This window comes from Micropterus dolomieu, linkage group LG21 (genome assembly GCF_021292245.1).
Source record: "Micropterus dolomieu isolate WLL.071019.BEF.003 ecotype Adirondacks linkage group LG21, ASM2129224v1, whole genome shotgun sequence".
NCBI classification, from domain to species: Eukaryota; Metazoa; Chordata; class Actinopteri; order Centrarchiformes; family Centrarchidae; genus Micropterus; species Micropterus dolomieu.
This window is the reverse complement of record NC_060170.1, coordinates 26,916,681-26,927,044: the sequence shown is the minus strand read 5'-3', so window position 1 is coordinate 26,927,044 and position 10,364 is coordinate 26,916,681. Positions and strand designations below refer to the sequence as shown.

The 10,364-nt window shown below is 41.1% G+C and overlaps 2 protein-coding genes across 2 annotated transcripts in view; one reads left to right on the top strand and one right to left on the bottom strand.

Moving 5' to 3' along the window:
* Window positions 1–2,280: 2,280 nt before the first annotated feature.
* On the bottom strand, window positions 2,281–8,040 carry arrdc3a (arrestin domain containing 3a). The gene is made up of 8 exons (XM_046034728.1): window positions 7,536–8,040; window positions 5,425–5,506; window positions 5,157–5,304; window positions 4,720–4,822; window positions 4,266–4,522; window positions 3,507–3,663; window positions 3,269–3,411; window positions 2,281–3,147 (listed from the first exon to the last, which is right to left on the bottom strand). The coding sequence occupies exons 1-8, from the start codon at window positions 7,813–7,815 to the stop codon at window positions 3,079–3,081; spliced, it is 1,239 nt and encodes a 412-aa protein (XP_045890684.1). The 5' UTR covers window positions 7,816–8,040; the 3' UTR covers window positions 2,281–3,078.
* A 1,885-nt stretch (window positions 8,041–9,925) lies between these two features.
* The window catches only part of arsk (arylsulfatase family, member K), a 4,397-nt gene continuing 3,958 nt past the window's right edge, over window positions 9,926–10,364 (top strand). The window contains exon 1 of the mRNA XM_046036096.1: window positions 9,926–10,178. Coding sequence (XP_045892052.1) covers window positions 10,071–10,178 — 108 coding nt within the window. The 5' untranslated portion in view covers window positions 9,926–10,070. The remainder of the gene's footprint in view (window positions 10,179–10,364) is intronic.

Genomic DNA, 10,364 nt, shown 5'->3' with positions numbered 1-10,364 from the left:
AATGTTATAAATATGTACTTTTATCATCACTTATTGAAGTACATTTATGAATTGGCACAATTGTATAATTGTGTTACTTCTTGCACACACACACAAAAAACAAAAATCACATTAAAGTCCTTTGTAGTTTAGAACAAAACGTTTATTCAAATCAAAAGGAAGAACTAGACAAAAGGTTAAATCATTGAGAACATAGCATATTCATGGAATATCTATACACCATATGATTAACAGACAAAAAAAAAAAAAGATAAATACAAACACAAATGGAGAATGAAGAAAATTCAGTGAGTGATATTGCACTTTGTTTCTAAAATGTTGCAGATCCTGTCTCCCAGGTTCTTTATCTCTGAACATTTCAGTTCCTGCCTTTATTAGGTCAGGAGTTTAGCTTAGTTTTGACACTGGACTACTCTGATGCCCAAGCAAATGGACTATGGAATTGACCAACCTGAAACGAATGTGAGCTTATTCATTACCGTGTAGCTTGATTCAGTTTCCCCAAGATACCATCCAAACAAAGAACTGCAAAAAAGTAGAACATGGGTTTACCGTGGAAGAAGTGGTCTGTCTGCTGTTACCTAAATGTTTGGCGGGGGCGTTGGGTGCTGATCAACAGCTGCCAACCCCAAGCCTGAGGGGGATCAGAGAGATCCGGGAAACTAACTCAGAAAGGTCGCTTATTAAACTGGGAAGCAAACAAAATCAATGCCCAGGAATACAAGGGGGGGGGCAAAAATTATAAACAACCCTCATCAGCTTCAGAAACATAACACAATCGAGAGGCCAGTCCAGGATGTCATGTTTTCACACTTGCTTCTTTATCCCCCCGCCCCCTTCCCTTTTTGTCCTTTTGAACATGGAAAGGTCAAAAACACACAGATGTGTACAAACATAACAAAAGGAGAAGAGTTAGCACAGACAGTGAAAAATGAAGAATCATGATCAGGTCTTTTCTTTGTCAAGGCCACTAAGATAAGATCACTTTAATAATCCGCAGTTTGTTGATTACTGTCAGAAGCTGTATATTAACTTGTCAGCTGGATCTCGATAAGAGCGTGCACACACACACCACATACAAACTGGTGTCAGTTACGTTTAAACTTTTTTTAAAAAGTCACTAATCTAACAAAAAAAATTAAATAATGCATTAACTTCCTACACAACAATGCTTTAGTGAAAAATCCTCTAGTATAACATGGTTAGTACCAAATGGTTCTTCTCCAGACCTTCACCATTGAATGCTTTTTTTTCTTTTCTTATTTTCTTATCAAAAAGGTGCTGCTTTTCCTTTTTCCTGACTATGTCAAACCTCTGCTGCAGCTGGTCTTTAGTGTTGAATGAGCTAGAAAACCAATGTATTACTCATGTCAACCTACTACTACTACTACTACTACTACTACTACTACTACTACTACTACTACTACTACTACTACTACTACTACTACTACTACTTGTTCTGACCAGTCTCAGAGGTTTAGCAACATCCCCAGCTTTTTATTTGTGCTGGGTTTGCTTCTTTAATGCAGAAGCAGTGTCATTCCTTCTTTCTTTCTTTTTTATAGCTAGCATTCTGGCTTCACTGGTCTGGTAAAATCTAACTGTTGGTTGGATGAACTGGGCAAGTGCAGCAGGACAAAAAGGGAATGTGATTAATCTCAGAAAGCTGCCTTGCTATTCTCTCGTTTTGGTAGTGAAAAAAAAAAAAAAAAAAACCCTCTTCATTATTTTTAACAGTGCAATTTAAAAGAAAACCTATAACAATTTTCTCCCCCCCCCCCCTCCAACCGTTTGGCAAGTGAGAAGACCACCTGAGACAATGCTTTTTGGGCAGTTATGCAAGCCTGGTTTACCCTGAGATTGGGAGTAGAGGGGCTGCAGGCAATCAGGGTGAGGAGAGTCCCTCGACAATGTACCACCCTCTGTGAGTCACACACACTCACTTTTCTCTACAACTACAATGCGAGTGGCAAATGCAGGTCTGCAACCCTCCTAGTCCAAATCCAGAACAAGCGCAACACAAAAAAAACACTAAAAGCTATTTTATGATTGGAGCTAAATACATAAACAGAATGACAGATCTAGACTAAAAGAGGAGGGAAGCCACAGTTGGATCCAAGCTGAGGAGGCAAAATCTTAAAGAGCTTTCAGATCGAGATAGTGTGCTGCAGTTGCTGTAGAAGTCCAGCCTAGTTGTAGAAGTCACTGAGGAAATGTCATTAGGAGAAGAAGAAAATTCTTAAAAACAGCTTAAACGAATTCAGTGCATTGTTCTTGTCCTTTTCAGTCTTTTTTTTTCAAAATCAAAGCTGCTCAAAGTTATGCAAATGAAAGTCTTAAAAGTTAAGCCTGCAGTCTCATATTCTTAGTCTGGTGCACTACAAGGCTGAAACCAAACTATTAGTGATTTTTTTTTTTTTTTTTTTAAATTCTCATTAAATGGAGCCACACAACTCAAGTAAAGAAGAAAATGTGCAAAACAAAATCCCAAATGAGACAGAAGGGCCTAGTCTTTGCTCTGTTGTTGACTGCTGAATGCTGTCATTCATTCCGACTATGGTGGTTAGAACGTGGTGGTTATTTTTCTCTTTTCATCCCGTTTTCTTTAGGTGATTCTGATTCTGCTGAAGTCTGGACATGATTAGTCCTACCCTTTGTGTGAGGAGCCATGTCCTTATGTGCCATGAGTACAGAAGAATCAAGGGTTAAAGAGAAGCTTGGCAGGTCGAGCCTGGCTGATTCTTTCTTTCATTGTCAATAGGATCACCAGGATTCTCACTACTAGTGGGGTTTTTCGTACAGACTGAATATGTGTTCATCTGTACATTTCCCACCCTCAGCAGGCTGACACAGGAAGGAGGTGGTTCCCCCAAACTAGTGACTCCTGTTTCTCCTTCTGAGGGAAGGCGGGAACAGATTTGTCCAACCCAACTGTGGGTATTTGTTGGTTTGTTGGATGCTTTGTTTTTCTCTTGACTTCAACAGCGTTGTGTTGTTGGAGAAAAATAAACAAAGCTGAGCTTTGCAAGCAGGTTACTTTGAGTTTCCCCAGAGTCATGGGAATTTCAAGAATAGCCATCAGCGCGATGGACAGGCGTCGATCCTGCGCTCCTCTGCACAGCTGGCATGATGTGGGTTAGGATCGATCTGGAAGAGAGAACAGAAAACAGGGATTTATTTATTGACACACAAGAGCTGATTTAGTCTGTGATAGAAAAAAAAAAACTAACTGACAAATACTTTGCCCCATCTATTGTTTGGTGCTTACCACAGAGTACAGAGGAGGAGGCTGGAAGCGGAACTCATGAATATAGGCGAAGAGAGGTCCGTCCAGCTCCTCACGGGCTGCTGGGACATCCAGACTGCTCTGCCTCTGTTCTTCTGTCACAATTTCTGCATAGCTTGGAGGAGCTGCAGAAGAAGAGCAAACCACATGTTAGCATTTGAGGGAATTATACTCATAATAGAATTAAAAATCTGAATCATGACCATTAGCTTCAACCTACCTTCAGGCCTCTCGGGCAGACCCATGCCCAGCCAGCTCATGCTGCACTGGCTGCTGACACTGGAGGTACGGGAGCCGAAGGGGTGGAGAGGGATGGTTCCGATGACCAGGGGCAGGTTCAGGGACAGGTTTATTGCCCCAGGTATGTCCACGTACACCTGAGCACAGACATGAGGACAGCAGGTTAGAATGTGCATGTAATTCTGAGGTATAATAAATGAGCTGCAGTAAAGTAAAACAAAAGCTTTGAAGTAGAGAATTCAGCGTGAAATGAAACAGCTTTTTAATCTTCTATAACAGAAAACCATGCTAGTGGGGGTTAAAAGGGCTGTACATTCATTCAACAATATGTAGGTCAATGTCTTGAAGTAAAGGCCTCGCACGCTTCCTGTCTGTTTGCAAGGTAAAGAGGTTATAAGCACCCTCAAGGCAGGTGTTACCAAAGATATTCTGGGCTAATGCTCTTAGCAGCATGTGGAGAGAACACCTGGTGCGAGACGAGGCCCAGATTTGGCACTGTGAGCTGAGTCAGCCAGGTCCTTTACCAGGAGAGTTATGGGCTTACTAGGAAATATTGATTCTGTGCTAATAATGTTACTGAGTAACGGTGTTGATGCTAAGGACCAGAGGAGACTGTAATTAAGGTCTATGCCACTTATCACTGGACATACGCAAAGATGCAACCGAAAGGAAAGGGCAGTTATGCTAAATGTTTGAATGCAGTGTGAGAGTGGCCCGGCTACAGTAAGACTGTACTCACCATGAGGGAGTACTCTACCCTGATAATGCTGCAGTCCAGGATGGAGGGTGAGACAGGTGGGATCTTCAGCATCTTGCCACTCCAGGTCTCTGTTTTGCCCGAGGACAGAGACTCTCCCCGCAGGTTGGCCACCAGCTGCTTGACCTCCTTCATCTTCCCTTTGGCATAGAATGTCTGTGTCTGGTAGATGGCTGCCTTCGGCACCACCATGCGGGAAGAGCAGTTCTCAATCTCAGCAAAGATCTGGATCGACTCTCCTATAGAGTTTGAGAGGGTAGAGGAGAGATTAAGTGAAGTTTCTCTACATTTCTGTCAACGGTAATCATCTTTTTCTCCAGTGTGTAATTACTAATCAATGCAGGGATCTGCAGTGTGATACTTCCATTAACTTATCTGGTTAACAGTTAAATAACAAGGTTATCAGTTGAATTATTAATCATTAATTTATTCTCACCTGGGGTATATCCCTTCCTTTCAATTTTGGCACTTAGGGAAATAGGACCTGAGGTGCAGAACCAACAGCAAAGAGTCTTGTCTTTTGTGCCGGCCTGTGGTGACTGAAGAAAAAAGAAACACATTAGCAAATATATATGGAATATTTTCCTTCATATTCCCCGCCACAACCAATAAAAAGTGGTTAATAATAACACATTGGCTAGTTTGTTCCTATCCATTGAGTAATAAGTCAAAACTAGACAATGTTTGCTCTTTGACATTCAAGTCATTCAAGATTTATTTTTCCACAATTCAGCATAAATTGAATCAAGACACACATTGAAGCCGGCAAGAAGTTATTAAAATTCTTTCCAAAGTTGCCCCATAATTAAGAAAAGGAGGTCTGAGTGTCATGAGTCTCAGACACAAAACTTAGTGCTGCCTCAAAGAACTTACCAACAATAATGGAGTGTTGATGTCAATGTGCTCAAAGACTGTAAATTCCTTCTTGGTCTTCATGGGCAGAAGCCATGGCCTGTGGAGTTCTGCCTTCACCCAATAGCGCACACTGCCATGCTTCCCTTCAAAAGAGGTAGCCAGAGGTCTACAGGAAAGAAGGAAGGAAGACAAAGAAGAGAAAAGGGTTATTAATTGTCAAAAGCTCACACAGGTTACAGCGATACTGATATAACCTCTGACTTGAGTGTAGCATGAAGACACTTACGTCTGTGGAAGCTCAAGGCTGAATGCATACTCATGTCTTCCTGAATGAATAGTGGTGAGTCCTTCCTCAGAGTTGTCATCGTCTGAAAAACAAGGAGGAAAAGATTCCAAACACATGTATACCATACCTGAGAAAAATGCTCTACGTAGGCATCTGAAAGTCATACCAAAAACACAGGGTGGGGGAGACAAAAGAGAGTAAAGGGATTTTACTATCACATTTGTCTGTGAAAAAAAATAAAAAAATAAAAAAGATGTATTGAGAGATAAGCAGCAGACCGATATTTAGAGGACACCAAAGAAGTTGATAGTTTAAGGTGCCAGAAACTGAGCGTGCAAGATTGTGCTTTGGTATGAACAAAGAACTACATCAGAGATCCCATTGTGGCATTTATGATGTAAATACATAAGCTATGATGGGTAAAACGGGGCTATATTGGTCAATGATTATTGGGTAGATAAATCTACCATAAAAACAAATTATTTTCTTTTCATCTCTGGAATAGAAAAAAAAAAAAACAAAAAAAGATGCTCTCTTGTTTTTAAGAGGGAGGAGAGGACACGTTGGCATCGTCAAACTGCTCATAAAATGTTGTAAATGATTTCTTTTTTTTTATTAAACGTTTTTTTAAACATGAAGAGTTGGGGCCACCGGCCGGGCGTACTTCTGCCAGCTCAGCACTCCCTCCCCCTACCAGCAGACGTGTGGTAAACAAGTGCGGAGCTGTCAGTCAAACTGCAGACTCCAGCAGGAGGAGACCGGCCTAAACCGGTGTGAGCAGCTTCCCACAGCCGCTCTGCTCTCATTACGCATTCACTGTGCGACGCCGCAGTCACCACTACCAGTGCAAGTTCTTTGCTACTACTCCACAAGCCTGATCCGACCACCAACTACCGCAGTTTTCCACCGTTTCACCCACTTCACCATCACAGAACATGAACCATCAAGAGCAAAATGCGCAGAATATGCGGCAATGCATCTCCTTTTAAAACTCAGCCCTGCAAATAAGGAACATTTTTGCTGTACAGTTTGCCTTAAAATGACTAAATCCCTGACCGTCAAGCGGAATGACAGCTAGCCAATCCCAGTTCAGCTGCTACACACATATTAGGCTGCTGCAGAGTGGACCAGAAAATATTGGTCTATTCAATGATAAGATAAAGATGCTGTAGATGGACAAGCTTAACCCAAACTATTAAAGGCATTCATGCAAATACAATCGCTCTCAAGGGTTTTTTTTAACTCTCAAAAACGTCAACCCTTCAGTGACACCAGTTGTGTTGGGATATACCGGGACGTACGTCTCAACCACAAAGCTGCTTACAGTATAACCCAATTCGACGTCATTTTATATTCCAGAAAAACGCATGTGCAGATTATGGATGTATTCATTTTAAAAATGCAGCTTTGCAGCTCTGCCCCGACTTTTCATTCAAACTGCAGATACTTCTGTCGACTCGGTCTATTTTGCAGGTGTTCTCTTAATTAAAAAGTTGCAGAATTTTCTGTCACTCTCTGCAAGACCGTGATGTCATTGGCCACACATGAGTATCTCAGCCAATGACACACAGGCGAGGGAGGCGCGTGCACTTTGCTCCGCCCCTTCCTGGTCCAGTTTTCTGAACAGGATTGAACCGCTTTGAACAATGGGTGGAAACTTGAGAAAAGCTACAAAGAAACACCCAAAATGATGCGTTTCTGAATTGGAAATATCTAACAAAGCTGCATATAGGCCATACATCACTGCCAATTATTACTCTAACGTCCTGCGTCTCAAAAAATTAGTATAATCCTCGCTGTTCACTTGAAATACTGTGAAAAACACAGTTGCCTGAGCTGCTGTCATCCATTCTGACACCTTGACACAAACAAGTAGCCTAATGATGGAGCTGGATCTGGCAAATACCGCGAATCACATTTATACCAATACCACCATATAAAGAAGCAGTAATGTGAAAGTTATCCATATCTATGTGCAGGCTTTATTGTGTTATCACTGTATCTGGCATTCAGGACAACAGCATCCCCCAGTGAACCTGATCCTTAAGAAGCACAAAGAGCATCTAAGTTCCTCTAAAATTTCTGCTGAAAATAATTTAAGAAACTCTTACCTCTCTCGTGTCCAATTAAGATATCTTTGTGGTTTAGATATTCCACTTCTTCTGTGTAGTTTTGCGTGTAGGCAGTGTTGGATCCAGCATTTCTCGATTCAGTCCAACGAACTTTTGCAAATCCTTTTGCGTGGATTTTGAGAGATTTCACACGGATCTCTCCAGTGACTTCGATAATCACCCTCCCTGAGACGCTGTCCCCGCTGGAGAAAACGGGAACATTGCTGTCATTGAGACAGTCGTAGCTTACTGTGAAGCTCTTTACCTTTCCTAGCACCATAGTGGAAAGAGACAGGCTACAGAGACCTTCAAATAAAATAAAAAAAGTCTATGAAAAAATAATCTCATAAGAAAAAGGGATGCAGTTTTTAGACACTGATCAGTATCTCTGCCCTGCAAAAAGCAGAAGGCACGATCAGTGGCTTCTCTGCGAGCAGTTCATTGAGATGTGTGCTGGCTGAATAACAGCAAAGGATGCTGTTATCATCCGCCTCTCTGCTAGTTGGTCTCCAGTCAAAGACAAGGAAACCCCCGTTGCTCAGCTCACTTTAAGCGACAGGCTGTGTGAAAAACAACCTTCAGCGCATGCGCAGGGCTGCACCGTCTGCCCCCTCCTTCCGCCTTCTGGAACAAGGCGGAGAGGGACGGGTGGCACTGAGCCAGGTGAGAAGTCCGGTCAAACAGCTGAAAGACTGCACATAGAAATGTTCACCACAGGTTTAAAGGTGAAACTTGACAGGTCATTTGTTATTATTATTATTATATAGTATTATATGTAGGCTACACAGGAAAACATCCTCCCAAAGTTCTCATCCCAAGTTGTTTTAATTCTGAGATGATATGAGTAATATCATGTTTGCTGATTGAACTAGAAACAATTGAAAACGGTCTTCAATATGTGATCAGGCCTGTATAGTAACCATTCATAAATAGTAGGCTACATCAACTCAATCTATTTTATATGCCTAACAGCTCCCAGCCTTATGTCTAGACATATGGCTTAAGTGTCTGTGATATAGTCGATTCATAGGGTCTCACATAGCCCCATGTCCAGGCTCACCACGACGTCTACATCCATATGCAACCAACAGAAAACAACAGCTGAATCGTGCATGATGACTGCAGCATAGACCGGGTAGAATTGCTAGGATACTTTGTAGTGTTATTATTTAAGGGGTGAGAGGGTTCGCACACTTCCAGAAAAAGGTTCCCAAATATTCACCTATCACACTTTATTATTGAATTAAGGATCCTTGTACATAGGAGGGGTTGGGATTTCTCATTGTGTTGAACTCACGGTTTAGAGAAACTCTGAGGCTCAAAACGCCACTTGGTGGCCATCGTGGCTTCTTCAATGATCTTCAGTATCACTTGTTGAACAGCACTGTAACTCATGAAATGCAAACAATTCATGTCTGTCCCTTTCAATGCCAGTTCATTGTGATTATTTACAAGGTGCCACATCAATTGCGCAGCAAATTTCAGCGCTATTGGATAGCATTTGATTAATATTGGGTGGCGTTTAATCAAAACCCGATAGTTAAAACAAATCAAAACCAAATGATTACTAATCATATTTCATGCAACCTCTTATAATTTAAGAAAGTGCATCAATTCACCTTTCACACCAGCCAGTCATGAGCTGCTATTTGATTTCACCATTTGTTAACAACATATTAGGTTTTTCACAGAGTTGTGATCGTAGCAGTGCCAGCTCAACAACGTTGCTGGCACCTACCTCAAGTCATTACTCCTGCACAAAATACTTTACCAGCATCCTTTGCACTATGCTTCATGTATTCATGTGTACATGTGTACATGTATGCATGTATATGTACCTGTATATCACATCCCCCGATGTATGTACATACATGCATCCTTTGCACTCTGCTCACTGCACTATTTGTCAATATGTTTATATTGTTTTTGTTCATAGTGTGTATATTTGTGTTGTCTACACTGAAGTCTGTATGATTTTATTTTATTTTTAAAATTGTGATTTTGTATTTTTGTATGAGTAAGCACATCGTGAGCAATGCACAATCCAATCCGAGTCAAATTCCTCGTATGTGTACACATACCTGGCAATAAAAGCCTATTCTGATTCTGATTTTGGTTGCGCAGCATAGATGTTTTGTTAAAAGATGAATGCTGCCCTCTAGAGTTTCCAGTTTGTCATTACATGTGAACAAAAACCACATGTGTCCCTATATTAAACATTTATATGATTCATTTGTGGGATGATTGGCGGCAGTCGTGATGGGGGTCGAATATTTATGTTTATACGTAAAGTTTCTTTTTGAGAGAAACGATATTCAATTCGCACTGCGGACGCCTTCAATTTAAATTAAGCAACTCTTATTTTGAAAGGGTAACCGGGATGTTTATATCAAGTCCCAGAGACTCGAAAGGAACTTGCGCGTTCAAAGAGGAACACTTTCTGAATTTCTTCTCCGACGAATCTCATCTAATTCAGACACATCTCTTCTTTCATAATAGCAAATCATCAGAACTTGAAGGAGCTGAAACGCTGTCATGAATACAGAAGTGTTGGCTTTGATTGTCCTGTTTCAAATTTTTGATCAAAGTTTGGGCCAAAATGGAACCAGACCCAACATTGTGATGGTGATGAGTGATGCATTTGTAAGTATGAATTAAGATACAGTATAGTGCTTTACTTCTGTATGGTAATTGCCACAATAACAGTAGCTTTTGTTAGGCTAGGGCATTATAAGAGGGCAGGGCTACAGAGATGCTTTATTTTTCACAATCTTTGTGTGACTGTATCTCAGTGGCTTTGGGTCTAAATGTCAGTTTTGTTCTTTCTGC